At 40.0% G+C, this 16,554-nt stretch overlaps 1 protein-coding gene and 1 long non-coding RNA gene across 4 annotated transcripts; one reads left to right on the top strand and one right to left on the bottom strand.

Moving 5' to 3' along the window:
* Window positions 1-182: 182 nt before the first annotated feature.
* On the bottom strand, window positions 183-4,634 carry LOC148675609 (uncharacterized). Its single transcript, XR_015935550.1, has 3 exons — window positions 2,729-4,634; window positions 1,627-1,820; window positions 183-1,199 (listed from the first exon to the last, which is right to left on the bottom strand). It is a non-coding gene; the product is annotated as an uncharacterized LOC148675609 (long non-coding RNA).
* An 87-nt stretch (window positions 4,635-4,721) lies between these two features.
* hsf2 (heat shock transcription factor 2) lies at window positions 4,722-15,232 on the top strand. 3 transcript variants are annotated; one of them, XM_088627000.1, is made up of 13 exons: window positions 4,722-5,001; window positions 6,331-6,439; window positions 8,005-8,132; window positions 8,617-8,741; window positions 9,079-9,154; window positions 9,905-9,966; window positions 10,206-10,284; window positions 11,306-11,430; window positions 11,840-12,088; window positions 12,648-12,753; window positions 13,260-13,316; window positions 13,671-13,737; window positions 14,393-15,232. In XM_088627000.1, the coding sequence occupies exons 1-13, from the start codon at window positions 4,909-4,911 to the stop codon at window positions 14,686-14,688; spliced, it is 1,572 nt and encodes a 523-aa protein (XP_088483126.1). In that variant the 5' UTR covers window positions 4,722-4,908; the 3' UTR covers window positions 14,689-15,232. The 3 variants fall into 3 exon arrangements, with proteins under 3 accessions (XP_088483126.1, XP_088483128.1, XP_088483129.1); XM_088627003.1 differs by lacking the exon at window positions 4,722-5,001 and adding an exon at window positions 5,518-5,854; XM_088627002.1 differs by lacking the exon at window positions 13,260-13,316 and having other exon boundaries at window positions 4,728-5,001.
* Window positions 15,233-16,554: the final 1,322 nt, after the last annotated feature.

Raw genomic sequence — 16,554 nt, 5'->3', positions numbered from 1 at the left:
TTGTATTAGGAATTTGTCTTTCTGCATACCCCAGCTTGCTCTCCATGAGACACACAGACAGGGAGAGAGAAGCTTGGGGTCAGAGCGCAGGGTCAGCCATTTATACGGTGCCCTTGGAGCAGTTGGGGTTAAGGGCCTTGCTCAGGGGCACAGGGAAGGAAAAGAACATACTGTACAACACGGAGTGAAACTATTTATTATAGAAGTCATGGAATGTTTTTAAGGCTTTGCACCCACTACAGTTTTTAAGCATGTAGGAACATAGGAAAGGCTACAAGCAAGAGAAGGCCACTCAGACCATTACACTTGATTACTAGTGGCTAATTCATCCAAGGATTCCATCCAGCTGCTTTCTGAAACAAGCTGAGCTTGGGTACATACAGCTATCGGAGTGAGTAAGTAAGTAACAGCAAGGTGGGCAGATAGTTCCAGGGTATCCTCGGTTTTAAGAACACTTTCACACAGTTGCAGACTGTGTTCTGCATTTCACTGAAGAAGCTACTTATAAAAAGAAAACAGAGTTTTTGGTGTTTATATTGACACATCATTTATATTTTAGACCATATAGGAAAATACATAAAAGGCAAACAGAATATTTGCAAATATACTTAAAGGCACTGAAATAATTTGGCAAAAAGTTTTCATATTATAGAAAATATGTCTGCTCTGACATCAATCGAGACAAGACGCAACAAAAGAAATTTACGGGCTTGAAGAAAAGACTTGCAATGAAAGACCAAAAGAACAAAATCTCTGTGTACAGAGAGAACAATGAGGGGACCTGATTAAAGTATTTAAAATATCTATAGGCAGACAAATACAAGTCTACCGCCTTCATCAGAATCACTGCACCAGAAAACAGTGGATACCAGTGGAAACCACATTCAAATGCATTTAAAACCGGAGACTGTAAGCCATAGACAATAAGTGACAGAAAATGTCTGTGGAATCGGCCTATGCTACACATCTTTGTTAAAACATAGTTTCAAAGCAATGAGTTACATGGAAATGTTTGTGTTATCAATATTTTTCATGTGTACTAAAAAGAGAAAAGTATCTTCCATCCACAAACCAGTGGATACCAGTGGAAAGCACATTCAAATGCATTTAAAACCAAGAAGATACATTTCTTTAAATAAAGGCGTTTTAGACTAACAATCCCGCCATGTTGATGAAGCTACTGGATAACATCAACTACCCTGAAAAAAAGAACATGATCAAAATAAGGAAAAGGCACAATGAACTGAAGAAAGCAGAAAGGCTGAGAGAAGTAAAAGACTATTATATTGGAGTTTTTTTTTTCAACACCCAAAATTCCTTGTGAAAAGTTAAGGATGAAGTGTCACAGAGACAACAGTAAGAAACTTTCAGAGGCAGTTAAGCTACTGGTACCAGAAGCATTAAAGATCTCCAGGGTCTGATCGTATTCTATCAAATCTACTAGAGGAAACAAGAGATGACAATCACACACTCAACAGAACTGATCTGATTGTTACTCAAGACACAACTAATACCCACTGATGAGACAATTGTCTAAAAAAAGAAGCAGGGGCAGGTGCAATTATTGTGGTGATATTCTCCCTCGCACCTGGATTAGTAGGATACATGCACCTCCTTCTCCCTCACCTCATGGGTTTCTTGGGACAGAATCAGTTCCTTCTCCTTCATACACTGCCTGACCAACCCCAGATCCTCCCTCTGCATCTGTTCCTAGCTTGGCTCTTTCCAGGTGCTTCGGAGATTTGGTTATTTTCTCTTCCTGCTGCTCACTTCTCTTGAAGGTCCTTCAACGTGCCGTGCCTTTGGTTTCCCGCAGAACTCTACAAGGCAGACTTCGAGTAGTTAATCTGTCCTGAGACTCCTCTGCGTCCTTGAGCTCGGCCAATTCATTTCAGGTTTCTCTGGTGGACTGGCTGATACTGTCCTGCACTATCTGTTTAAGGCAAAGGTGATCTTTACTTAACTTCCTTTACTTAACTGGTTCCACTCTTCACCCCTCTGCTTTTCTTAGTACCACCATCTACGATCTCCTCTATATATTGGAATTGTGTTTTATCTTGTGTATTCTTCTTATTTATTGTTGTTGTCATCCTGTAAAGCGCTTTGAGAAGCCACTTTTAAAAGCGCTATATAAAATTAAGTTTTTTATTATTATTCTTATCTATGAAAAAAACGCCTGTGATCTTTGGTCTCTCTTAAACATTAAATTTAAAGCATTACCACCAACGCAGCCTGCTCTTGTCACATCTCAGAAGCTCGGCAAGGCTGAACCTGGCCAGCACTGGAATGAGAAACCTCTTGCTGTTGTTTTGAAGTGTTTGTAAGTGTTGTTTGTGGACCAGTACGTCTCTTCCCTCTGGAGCTGAAATTTCAAACCAGTGACCCAGTATGGCGATCCATCACCTCAACTCAAGTATTCTCTCAAACACTGTTTTCTGTACATTTGATATTTAATCTGTTATACTGTGTGTTCCGGCACAGAGAAATATATATATATAATATTTTATTAAAATGCAAATATATACACACTCAGTCCAAACACATACATTACTTTGAATGTTTACTCCCTGCAATTCCAGAAGTAATCTTTTATAGTCAGCTTTATTGGAAGCCAAAAGAAACCTGGAATGTGGTATGCAACATCAGACAGTATGCTACAGTATGTATGTGTCCATTATTGTTGCTGCTTCTCTCAAGTACTCCAACAAAGTACTTAAGGAAGATCTACCTTTTGTAACCCCACGTTGACCACAGTATCTCTTAGGATCTTCTTGCCTTGTTTCTGATTCTTCTTCCACACCCTTACAGGTATCAGGAACAACACTTATGTCCAAGTCAGACTTCAGTTCTTCAGTCTGTTTCCGACAGCAGGTGTTTGAATTGGCTGTGAACGGAAAGTGTGCTGTTGGTACCGATCCCGACAATCCAAACACTGACAACAACAGCTGCAAGCTCACCTGCCTTTGCTCGGTGTTCCTGCTGCACAGTATATCCCAGCTGCAGTGCTCCTGAGAATGAAGTCTCCAATAACCACCACTTCTCTTTTCGCATGCTATAGTACTGGCAGGATGTGTAGTTGGTATCAGTGCACCAGGGCCTTCTGGTGCAGCTCACAAAGTCCAAACGTGCATTTTGGATTCCCACTGTTAAGATACACATTTCTATATTTGTAGAACACAAAACTATTAAATCCCTTCTGAAAATGCAGTCGTTACTCTAGACAACTATTAACAAACAAATTGATTTACATCTGGCTCATCTTCCATATGAGATTGTATATGTGTTCATTCTACAAGTTAATTTCCTATATTTTATTTTCTAAATATTACAATCTTTTGAAGCTTTCCAGAATTACTTTGGTATCCCATACCACTCATATACTGTAGCCTAGAATTTTCTATTTCCATAAAACCACAGTTAGCATAATACTGCCTCAACTCCGGAGACTGTAAGTCATAGACAATAAGTGACAGAAAATGTCTGCGGAATCGGCCTATGCTGCAGATCGTTGTTAAAACACAGTTTCAAAGCAATGCATTACATGGAAATGTTTGTGAGTTATCAATATTTTTCATGTGTACTAAAAAGAGAAAGGTATCTTACATCCATAACACCATATTTTCTAACATTGGGGGTGTTGGGCATGAATACTTCACCTCATTAAGGTCCTAAGACCAATGTCGACACAATGCTGTTTAACTTCCTCTGTTATCGTTGCAGGTGACCTGAAGTCCACAAGTTCCACCGGTGTGATATTGGATATAGTGCTGACAGGCATCAGTCATCTCACACTCTTACCTCTGAGACATTTGCGGGGATTTTAGGTTTTATGGGAAGTGGTTACTATTACACTTACGCTCGACTTGTGAGCCTCTTCATAAATCTGCATCAATGCTTTAGGCTCTTCAGATGGAAAGACACTAAAGTCTGAATAAAACATTTAACTGTCAAACTGAATCACAAAGCCTTGTAGCATCACCTCAGACCCACCTATGCTGTTTTCGGTGAAGTATAAAAATAAAATCAACTTCTCACCAGAAAAAGTCATCATAATTGGGATTGTTTTCTAAACGCTTGGTCTGCATTAGAAACTACGTTTTTCTGTAGTCCCTAAACATGCTACTGCATTACTGCTCGCTTTCGAAACGGTCTAGACATTTTGATGTATTACAAAATAAGTAGTCTACAGTAGTTATACATTTGAACAGGTAAAGGTTAATTCCATGCTAAAAGAAATAGCAAAGACATACGACGTTTCGTCTGCGGAGCCTTCTTCAGGTGTGATATGCCTTACACATGTAATATTTTCATTGCAAGGACAGTATTCATTTAATCACGATTACCTTTCTTAACTTCCATAGCTGTGTAATTTACATTGATGCACCCCACCCGTACTTTAAATCACCACGGTCTGAGGCGTTTGCCACATTAAAAACAAAACCCCGCTAGCCGGAGTCCGCCTTCACTAGACGCTGAGGTCTGTGTGAGGAAGCAGTCAGTCCCACCAAGGCAGGAGAAATACTACCCGGCTGTCTCAGCAGCGCTATGACCCACAATGCAGCAGCACTCTGCACACACAGCAGGCGAGCCTGCCACCGCCTGCGTCATCAACACCACCTGCCTTCTTTAGCCAATCAGCAAGCGGCCGCGGGGCAGGCCCCCTCCCTCCGACACGTGAGGCTCACAAACGCGCCGCGCCATTGGCTGTGCTGGCCGGCCGCGCAGAGCGCATTGTTGTTACACGTGAGGAGCCTTACGTAAGGTAGCCGGGGCACCAATCGGCAGCCGCGGTTCGGGCCGGAAGCTGCGCTCGGGGTTTTCTCCCCCCCGCCTCCGCTGCGGGCCCGGAGTACTCGCTTGAGCCCTCTGCTCGGAAGCAGCGCTGCGCTCCCCTCGTCCGCCCGCACCATGAAGCAGAACTCCAGCGTCCCCGCCTTCCTCACCAAGCTGTGGACCCTGGTCGAGGACCCGGACACGAACGAGTTCATCTGCTGGAGCCAGGTGAGTCCGGGCCCGCGTCCGTCTGGGCAGCCTGACAGAGAGAGAGAGAGACTGAGCGGGGGAGCAGGAGGCTGGAGGGAGCCCGGTCTAAACTGGTCGCCGTCGAAAAGAAAGAAAAAAACGTAACGAGGCGGCTTCGGTCCGGCCTCGGACCGGCCTCGGACCTCTCGCTGTTTCCCGAGGGACGGCCGGCTCTTGCTGTATCCTCCGCGCCGTTTCCAGGGCGACCGCGTTACGTGGCTGTTCTGCGAAGGCCCGCGGCGCCGTGCTCCGAGCAAGCGCTGCCGACCGTGGTCCGGCTGCCGGCTGCTTTGCCACTCGAGGCGAAGGGCCGAGCTCAATGTGGCAGTTGGCCGGGAGGTCAGATAGGGGGCCCCATGATGAAGGCGCGGGGGCGCTCTGTGGTGCCGGGCCGGGGCGGTACCGGTCCCGCTGGCTCGGGGAGGTAGCTCGCCCTGCAGCCGCCGGGGGAGGAGCGGGTCTGCGTTCAGGAGGGAAGTGGATGACGTTTGTTGCCGAGTTGAGCAGCGCTACGTTGGACAGGAATGCAAGCAGGCTGTTCTTGTTCCCTGAGCTTTCCTCCGAAGAATTAAAGAGCGGATTTATTTCTATTCATTTCAGTGCATAGCATGCTGGGAGTGGGGAGGTTTGATGCAACATCTTAAATTTGATTGGAAGTATTTGGACCATAAATGTACCCTCCACAGCCAGCTTCCTGATGGGGTGTGTAAGCCACACTAGAACACCTACCCTTGCTATTGCCTCAAATTCAGCTTGGAGAAGTCTGTCCCTGCCTCTTTACCCCCCAGTCTCTTGCAGGACTTCGGCGGACGAGAGCATCAAAGGTTTATATGTAAGGAATTACATGGTGGGGGGGAAAAAAAACACCTGTGTGTTTTGGGGCACTAGCGTAGAGAATGAGAGTCTCATTTTCTAGAAGCTGCTCGGTGCCATGGGTGTAAACAGCTGTAGTATAACTGCAGCTGCTCGTGCTCTGGGAAAGTGTGTGCGCCTGCAGTCTGAATATAGATTAATGTAAACTCGGAGAAATAAAATGCCATGGATACATGATGTCAAATCATGGTAGTTAATACACTTCAAGACATGCATAGGATATTTTCTTATGATGGGCTGATGTAAACTGCAGTTTAGCTGTTCAAGGTGTATTTTGGCATTTGATTTTGAATGAAGTGTAAAAATATTTTTAAGCTCTGTGGGAACTTGATGCATGAAAACTGCTTCCCCACGGCAATGTGATTTTTGTAATCCATCATCTTTCTGATCAGATTTTCGTTAAAGTAAGCATGGACTTTCTTGTTTGTTTTAAAGGAAGGTAACAGCTTTCTTGTGCTGGATGAACAGCGATTTGCCAAAGAGATTCTCCCCAAATTCTTCAAGCATAACAATATGGCTAGTTTCGTCAGGCAGCTCAACATGTGTAAGTACTTTTCACGGTCACAGATGTTTTTCTTACGTTAGGTTGTCAATACTGGAATTAGTTCAGGTGGGGAGCTGTCAGCATGCGTGGGCTGCAAAGGAACAAGTAACAGGTTTATTCCATGCTGAAAAGAAAAGAAAGAAAACAATGTTTCAGCCATGGAGCCTTCTTCAGGTGTGGGACACAGAATTAGACAAGTAAAGTATTCCCTGTGAGTATGTGCACTGTACATGTAAACAAATCATGAGGTCACTCAAGGAACAAGTAATTCCAGGCTGAAAGTAGAAAGGATCAACCCATACTTCTTCAGGTTCGTAGACATTTAAGTGTTAATTCATAATGATTTCTTTGCTGCGATGTAACTCGCTGCTTAAAGCATGATTATGTACAGTATGTCGTGAAGAAGGCTGAAATGTTTCTCCTTTATTTGTTCCTTTGCAGCAGCGCATGCTGACGCAGCTCCGTCAGAGTTGACCTTTTTGGGGAACTTGCACTGAGCACAACCTGCTCCCTAGGCGTACAAGTTGAGTCCTTTAGTCCAGTTCGCAGACACACCTCTGAGTTTCATTGCCAGGGGGGCACATGACTGGACCCCAGCAGGCTCATGGGTTTGACATGACCTGGGTAATTCTCAGCTTGCTCGTGCTCACAATGCCTCTAGGAATTGCCCGGGCGCCTGTGAGCCGGCCTGTTTCGGTGATGTTCGAGCTCGAGGGTAGTCTAGATCACGGTATGACCGGCAGTGTCTGAGGAAAGCATACAGGCCCACTGCTGTAAGGCAGGGCTTAAAAATGTGAAAATGGCAAAGTGAGAGAGTGTGTAAACCAGACAACAGTAACCGAGTAACTTAATGCTGGAAGTTGGGGAAGAAAAATTAATAAAAGCAAAAGGAAATAGGCAAACCAGAAGTGAAAATAGTGGGTTTTTTGTTAAAAGTAAAGAGCAGGGGAACTGAAACCCCTTCAAAGTAGGATGGAAGGAGCAACAAAGTAGCAGATCTGGAGACCTGGCTTCCTCAGTGTTTGTCTCAGAGTGAAAGTCAAGAACCCATGTCCGGTTATGGAAAACCAATACGGACATCATTACTTGAGGCTGTGGAAGAGGGAAAGCATATGGCTGAAGGATATCAAGATGCATGGGGATTGTTGAGTACCCTGTATTATATGAGGAATGATGTCAAGTCACAGTTCTGGAAAAAGATCCGTTTTAATATTCATCTATTATTTTCAAAACATGTATTATTTAAACTTTTATTTATGTAGTTAATTTTGCTTTAGTTGGGGGTTTTGAATTGAGTGAGTGATTTGAGGAGTATTTTTTTGCACTATCATACATGCATATCATACATATCAGGAGGGTTTTAAAAATTCAAAAATATCTACATGATTTTAATAAAGATTTCTGGAGAGCAATGGGAAAAAAAAGGAAATAAATGTGAACCAGGGTTAAAAACATGTTAAATTAGATTCATAGGTCAGAAAATAATCAATTATGTTAAAGAGAGCTAAAATATTGCATTTTATGTCAGTGCAGAGGGCTTTTAAAGAGGACAAACTGTCTTGCAGATGGATTTCGCAAGGTAATGCACATGGACACTGGCATTGTAAAACAAGAACGTGATGGACCAGTTGAATTCCAGCATCCATTCTTCAAACATGGGCAGGATGACCTGCTAGAAAACATCAAAAGAAAGGTAAGAACAAGGGCTTACACTTTGAACTTATTGCCTTAAAATGTGAGAAAATAGCCTCACAAAGCTCAAAACTGCTTTAAGAAAATTGAAATAATGTGCACGATAGGTTTCTAATATCACACCATGCCACCTTTAGAATCAAATGGCCTACTTTTGTTTGTAATTAACTTTAGTCTTTGCTAAGTACAAAATCCAATTAAGGTTCTGCTTATGTAGCCCATAGCTCCTGTTTAATTTTAATTATTTTCAGGCAAAACTTCGTTTGTCCCCTCTAAGTAATCTAACAGTTTTCTTGTGTTCCTCAGATATGGCCAAATCCACCAGAGGTTTATTTGTGAATGGATACCATTCTAAAAGGTCATTCACAATCCATACCTGCAAATTGAAGCAAATGTATGTAAAGCAGGAAGAGCATTAGAATTGTTGAGTGAACTTCAGTTAACTTAGTTTTATCTTAAAGTTGTGATTTTTTTTCTTTTTGTAGGTTTCGTCAGCCAGGCCTGAGGAAAATAAAATACGTCACGAAGACCTCTCTAAGATCCTGTCCAACGTTCAGAGTGTTCATGGCAAACAAGAAAGTCTTGATTCGAGACTCTCAACACTGAAAAGGTAACAGAATGACCACTGTAATTTGATTTACTAGTGATTTTCTCATTTGTCTTTTTGCAGTCATCTGATCATAAGTAATGCAAGAGTTCAGATATTAAAATATGGTTTTTGTTTGCAAATATGTGAGGAGACCATACACTTAAAATTATCTTTTACTTTTACGGTCCTTAATTATGGGGAAAATTGCCATGCATTGTTCTATTATAAATTGTGTCCTTTTAGTCCTTAATCCCAATATATATCGGGGACCATTTTTGTACACTTTACCTTATTAAAATGAAGAAAATTGATTTATCTGTGTTTATGGAAAACTAACATTTTTGTCCTTGAATTACAGAGAGAACGAGGCTCTGTGGAGGGAAGTCTCAGATTTGAGACAGAAACATACCAGCCAGCAACAAGTTATTAAAAAGGTAACCAACTTTTATAGCAGTGACAGTTTTACAGATGGCTTGTTTGAATTCTGCATCTGATTCTTTAATGGAACTTAATTCAGATTTATTTGTGGTTGGTTTACATTTATATTAGTTTTCAGACACCAATTATATGTAATCTACCCCTTATACAGAAGTGAGTTGTGAAAGACAAAATGTCTGTATAGCTTATCTTAAAGCCTTTTGAACTACCAGTGCAAAGACGGGTGCATTTGCATTTATTCTATGAAAAAACATTTATATATTAACTCTAGAATATAAAAGGCTATACCCTAAATAATGGTGTTTAGTTTTTGAGGCCAATCTCAAGAGTGGTGGATTCTCAAATAAAATAGAACACTTAATTTTATGCAGTGTTTAGGTCTTTCTTTAAAGAAACACAAATTGTTCTAGATAATTGTGCCAATTTGGATAGTGTTGTATGTTAATATTTGTGTGATTGCTAAAATAGCCCTATTAATTTTAATTTGCTCTCCAGCAAATTTTTTACTTTTATATTTTTGATGAACTGAGAAGCCCCATTAACATGGTAATACACTGAGTAGGGGTGAACGGTACTGATGACCAGATCCAATTTGCAGTTATATCAGAATTTAGGTATATATGTGCAAATTGTGTATTTTGACAAAAACATTCTGTATTTGGCCTTATGAGGTTAAATATCACATCAGTGTCCCACTTTGTGAATTTAACTTCTGTTAGGGATTTAATGTGCCTTTTCTATTTCAGTTGATCCAATTCATTATAACATTGGCCCAGAACAACCGTCTAGTGAGCTTGAAACGCAAAAGGTAAGCCCAGCCTTTTCATCACTGATGTTTGTTGTAACCAAAATGGAAGACGCATAGCATTTATATGCACTGTTGTGCAACCAATAGAAGGTAAGTTAGGTTGTCAACATAACAGTAAATATGAAATGAAATTTAACATTGAGAACGTGCTTCCAAATTTACATAGTTTCAATATGAGAAAACTGGCCCCTTTATTGTACACCTTTTGAAATGTTTTGTGATTTTCTTTTTTCCTGTAGACCTTTATTGATGAACAGCAATGGAAACAAGTCAAAATACTTTCATCAAATTTATGAGGAATCCGTCGAACACAGCAAGGTATTTGTAGTAGATGATTGCATTTAAGTTTAAGTTAAACTGGATATTTGGAATATAACTTATAAACCATTCCAAAGTACAGTAATTAGTAAATCTAGCTTTTATTTCTTTCAGACCTTCAAATTTCATTTGTAAGCCAAACATCTTGCTTAAAAATGAAAAACATTTTATATACTTTGTATATACTTTGTAGCTGTGCATTTGGTCTTTGTTCAGATTTATGAATTTGGGTTTCATTTTCAGAATCATTTATTTGTAGGAGGCTTGTAAAAGCCTCTGAATTTGCGATCATTGAGACTTGAATGAGTAAGCAACTGTGAGATCCGTTTCGAAACTAACGCTTTGATACAGAAGAGTTTCTTGAGACCCAGACATTCAAACTATTTTTGTATAATCTTTTGATTAGGCTTACATATGTAATAGTTATTTCATTTAAGCGTATTTAGGAATCTTAGATTTAAGGTTCATAGCATGCTGGAGCTAGCAGCATGAACTGTATTAATTCTTCTTCGGTTAGCAGCAGCTGTGTAAGAGCCAAGCTGTATGACATTTTAATAAAGTACGTGCCTATTGCCGTTTTCTTGTTAATTTCACTTTCGTTGCTGCAGTGTCTTGAGAGAGAAAAGATTGAGCCTGTTATCAGTGCAAAGTGTAAGCCCATTTACTTTAACTTTTCACCTTGTAAGCTGCAGTTCAGACTGAACTAATGGTTTTCTCAGACATCAAGGAAGAACCTCATACTGTTACCTAATTGAGGATTCTCTTAACTTTTCTTTGCAATACTAGTATTTGTAGGTGTATTTGCTATTGTCATAATGGCATGATAAGCTGCCAGAAGGTCAATGATCTTTATAAAGTGTACCCAAAATATGCAGAAGTAATCGCTTTCAGTATTTTTTGTCATAAATTTGAGTTTTAAATCTCCAACTAATTAAAGACAAGACATCTGTACAACAATATTTCTTTACGTGTTGTGTAATATTTTTATTTGTGTGTATATTCTGTTCGTTTGTTCCTGTAGGGATCTATGAAAGTGCCGAATGGTCTGAAGAACAGTTCTGATATTTCTGATGATGTTATAATCTGTGATGTAACTGACGATCATCCAGAAAACGTGGAAGAAGTAACGAAAATTTCTGATCCAATGTAAAGTTTTTTTTTTAGCTACACTCGTATTGTTTACAGGCTTTTTTCTTAATTGGCTCATGCTTTTATGGAGTTTGTCTGACCTCTTAAAAACTTTTATTGGCATAGTTCTTTCCTGTTCATCTTTATTTCTGTTCTTTATTTACAGTATACTTGAAATGGTTACAGTATATAAGCAGGAAGTTTGAACCTCTTTTCTAACTGAATTCGATTAATGTTAATATTTGCAGAGGTTGTGATTCCACTTTAACCGTCAATCATGGACTTCCATCCTATATTGACTCGTTTTAACTTATATTAACTATGATTCTTGTTTGGTTTCCGTCTTAAGGCCAATCCTAAGTAAACAAAAATAGTAATATAAGGATTGCTCATTTGTACATACCTGACTTAATATTTTTTTTTATAGGGATGTTGAAATTGTGGAAGTTAAAATTGGTAGTGATGGGGCAGTGCTTGTGGATGATGAAGTTACAGACCCACCAAGAGTGGAGCCTCAAGACATAGCCAAAGCCATATCTGAAAACGCCCCTTTGACAAGCAGTGCTCTGCAGATCAATAAACCATCGGCGCTCACTTTGGAAGATCCAGTTACAATGATGGACTCCATTATGAATGAAAGCGGAGCTATTTCACAGAACATTAACCTTCTGGGCAAGTAAGTGCCACTGTTTCTGTTTTTGCTGACTCCCACTTTATTCCAGCAAAGTTCATTATTAATAAGCAATTTAAGTACTGATATTTGTTAAAGTATCTAGCAGTTAAGTGACAAAGTGTGTTTGGTCTTTCAGACCCTTACTTGATTTTGTAGCTGAAAGAATTACATGAATTATATTTGGTTATAGTATTCTGATAAGAGTCTGTGCCTGTGACATGCATTATGTGTATTAAACCTCTAAGAATTTTCACCAGAAAATTCCTGTTCTAATAAAAGTATAAACCCCGGAAGCAGAAATCATAATAATTTAATTTCTGAATTTTGTTTACACTTGCTTAGCTGTGCAGTGGTAATTTTTATTTTGGAGGCACACTTTAAGATAGTTCTGAACAGTTTGTTGGACTGTATCTATACCCCTTCGTTTAAGAAAAACGTCCCCATTTCCATTAGTATTGAGAGACTGTATGACTGAGTGGTGTGGCTGGCACGTCAAGTTCTGTGAATGAGCTGCTTGGCCTTTCTTGTAACATATTAACAAAGTGTTGCTATTGTCCTACAGGGTTGAGCTGATGGACTACCTGGACAGTATTGACTGCAGTTTGGAAGACTTTCAGGCTATGCTGTGTGGAAAGCAGTTCAATATTGACCCAGAAATCGTAGATGATGTAAGTTTCAGGTGTTAATATTTTTTATTAATGTAGTGGTGCAATAATATGTATATCTAAATTTATTTTGACATCTGTTTGCTGTATTTCAGTAATCACTGTGGTAGTGTTTTGTTCTACGTTTCACTTTCTTTCATCTTAAAATGCAACAGCTGCTATCCATGTTTGATGTAGAACCTGGTAGTTGATAACAACTGGCACGTTGTTACTGAAGGTCAGCATTCTCACAATAGTACAAGTAACGTGCTTGAATGTCTGACTTACATTTAACAAGTCAGTGTTATCTTAGCTCTGGGGATAGGAAGCACAGTTACTTTAACCAGAAATTAATATTAAATTGTGAAATTAGTAGTTTCAAATGCACAAAGATATGAGGTAGTTAAAACATTTCAAAGAGTGAGTGGTAATTTTGTAGGTCACTTTTTGGGGATGGGGGAAACTGGTGGCAGGTGGAGTGTGAATTAAGTAAATCCCACATTAATTGATCTTTAACCTTTTCCCTGTAGCTTTTTAATCCAGTTTGCCTGGTGAGCACAAATGATCACAGCGTCAGCACAGCTAAAGTGAGTTCTACCCAGTCACTTGCTTTGTCACAGAATCAAAGTAATATGTACTGGGTTTTCAGCTCCCGATTTAAGTATCTGTACACTTCTGTAGTTTGCAGTACTGTACCACTTTGGTCTCTATAGAGTACTAAGAAACGGTTTATTTCCTTTTTTAGAGTGATCCTGGGTTTTGCTGTTTTGTATTGTTATTTCTTGAAATGACTTAATACATTTCCTCTCATGTAGAACTGCATCTAAACTTGAGCAAGCTCTAACCTTCTTTATTTTAATGTGTTCTTTTTATAGTGTAAGTGGAGAAATGCAATTACTGTTGAATTGAATTTGACTTGCTGTTTCACCTGTGAATCTTAGGGGACAGAGTCTTCAAAGGAGAAAGCGGGCTTGCTATCCAAAGAGAAGCCAAGTGAGAGTAATAATGGTGAGCTGCAGCTGTTCAATATTGTTCAGGCATGCAGCACTTTGCAGTTGGATTTAGACGTTTACTGCTCTGTTTTAGTCTGGAAAGATCCTAAAAACTTTGTTTTTAATAAATCTAATCCAGTTTCCCCCCTGCATCTTCTTTCACAGATTTCTTCTGTCTTGGTCTTGCATGGTGCATGTAAAAAAAATATTTAAAGGGGACCTGCAAGGCTATTTTTATGTTTCGGGGTTAGGAAGAATCAGCATTGGCATCTCTTTTAAATTAATAGGAATATTGCTCTCAACTTCAAGACGGTTTTGCCGATTAAATCTAACTTGTTAACTCTGCATGCAGATCACGGTGGAACCTTAATGGGTTGAAATAGCACAGCCTGTACTTATTTGCTCGTACTTCGCATTACATGAGTCATTACAGTGACTAGTGAGCAGGAAGGGTTGCATTGCAATTTGTGCATTTCACAAAGTTAACTATTTTGTGCTTAATCCGAAATCTGTAAGTGAATTTATTTTGTTACCGAGATTTAATAATTGGTCTGGGAAATTGGGGCTGCGGTTCCCCTTTAATGATCATTGATCGAAACGGCAGATTTCACTCTCAGCTTGCAGCTTTGCCCGTTGCTCCCGTGTGTTGAACTGTGGTGTCCCCACTGCAGATAAACAGCTGATCCAGTACACGTCCTGCCCTCTCTTGGCCTTCTTGGATGGGTGTTCTTCCACACTCACCCCTGAACCAGACGCTCCGGTTTCAGGCCTGAATGAATCGCTTCTGGAGCAGGAGCAGGACCAGGAAGATCCAACTGACCTTCTGGAAACAGACGAGCCTCCCCGGAGCAAGCTCATTCGACTGGAGCCTCTGACTGAAGCGGAGGCCAGCGAAGCAACTCTGTTTTACTTCTGCGGACTCAATTCAGAAACCCCTGACATAGAGACTCCGCAGCTGGGTGTTTAAGGTGGAAAGAAATGGGTTAAGCTTTGTATATATTCATCAAAATGATGAACTATTTATTTGCTAGTATCTTTTGGTACATTTCTGTCCTAAATCCAAAAGGAAAATGTGACAGTCCTCCTTCTTCCTGTTATTTAGCGGATGTCTTTAAATCCTCTTGTCAGTAGAGTATTCTAGGTCTGACTTCACAAAGCCAAGGAGTCGAAAGGGATACAGTTGTATTTTTTTTTGCCGGTTGACGTTTTTTTGGGGGGTACAGACTATTTTGAGTTGTCAATGACTAGGTCCATAAGTTTTATCGTGTCTGTGGAAAGGTTCAGTTTCCATAGATGCTCCTCGCATATTATAGACGTATAAAGATACGGAAGTGTCTGTATGTAGTTCATTTCCCTGTCTTTGTAAATTCTCAGTGTTCCGAATTCCAAGAAGTCTGGTTTGTCGTTCGTTTCAAAACGTGCTGAACTAACTACGTGATGTTCCGCTTATGTTCTGAGCTTTTTGTCACTGATATATCAAGCTTGGCAGCCAATAAATTGCAAAGCATCGAGATTGCTTCATTATTTATTATTTTTGCACTTTTTTTTCCATCGCCTGTTTTTAAAGTTGGCGTGGCATGTTTGTGTAGCAATTTGGACTGCTGCCTTGCAGCTCGTTATCTTGGACAGATGCCAGTCTGATATCTGGGTTTGATTGTACACTAGTATGGGTCAACAGCTCTCCTTGTGGTTTCCTTTCACCTCTAGACACCTGGTGTCTCTACCTTGTCCCTGTATGTCTGCCCAACCCTGCCCAGGGTTTGATCCTACCTTGGGTCTAAGGTTCCAGGATAGGCTCAGGGTTGTTAGAATCCTTAATAATAACAAGTACACGTTTGAGAACAGAAGAATGTGTGTTTGGCTTTCTGCTCAAAAATCTAACAGGCCCTGGGATATGGATTGCTTTTGAGGTTATAACTACACAACATTCACTGGCACATTGCTCAAAGCAGTTCATACAAATCTCACAACCCTCTCCTCTGTCCAACAGTAACAGCAATATAGAAGTTCCTCAAATTATGTTTTTTCATCCCAAATTCACCTGTCAATTGTAGATATTTTTGTAATATAGAAGACACTATCCAAATATATGCTAAGGATTTTTTTGTTGTCTATAGTGGGCGGTGATCATAAGTTCTTAATTTAGTGATGTATTTCCTATGGAACCAACCTTCCCAAGAGAAAACTCAGTTTAAGACAGATGTGTCATGGGACACATGGCTAACAGGTGATCACTTACCTTGGCTGTCTTTTAAGACCAAATGAGACAGTTGGCTTTAAAGATTTAAATATGCTATTGGACAAGTTGAGGGTGATACCATGAAGTTTCAGTTGTGGAGTTGATGCACCTTCCCACTCTAATCTCTTTTTGTACAATTTACCTTTTTACCCAATTAAGGGAAAAACTGACTGAAGGGGTATGTGTTTTCCTGGTGTTCTTTTTGAGGCATGTTTGTGCTTTTGCTCCTTAATCGTTAACAGGATTTTTGGATTTGCCAAATGCTTTTGGTTGCTTTTTGTAGTGAATTGGATATATTTAGTTGTTTCTAGTGAGGCATCTGTTCTATTACCATATTTTGGAATTTCTGTAGTACAGCTGGTTTTAATGTTAAGGGATATGATTTACATTAAATGAGATGGTTCAAAAAGCAGTTATTCTAGTTTAAATAGATTTTACTTGAATGTAAATGCTGAAAACTTACCATACTGGCTACTCCTAATAGTCCATTACTTGGGTTACATATTAGTGTGAATTTTGTCTATCCAGGGTCGGTAGTTGCTGTTACTGAGTAAAATGACACCGTCTTAGACAGCAGTAGCTCACTACTTTAGA

Source organism: Lepisosteus platostomus, chromosome 3 (assembly GCF_059453375.1).
Source record: "Lepisosteus platostomus isolate fLepPlt1 chromosome 3, fLepPlt1.hap1, whole genome shotgun sequence".
Classification (NCBI taxonomy): domain Eukaryota; kingdom Metazoa; phylum Chordata; class Actinopteri; order Semionotiformes; family Lepisosteidae; genus Lepisosteus; species Lepisosteus platostomus.
The sequence above is the reverse complement of the archived record's forward strand: the minus strand, read 5'-3'. Positions and strand labels throughout refer to the sequence as shown.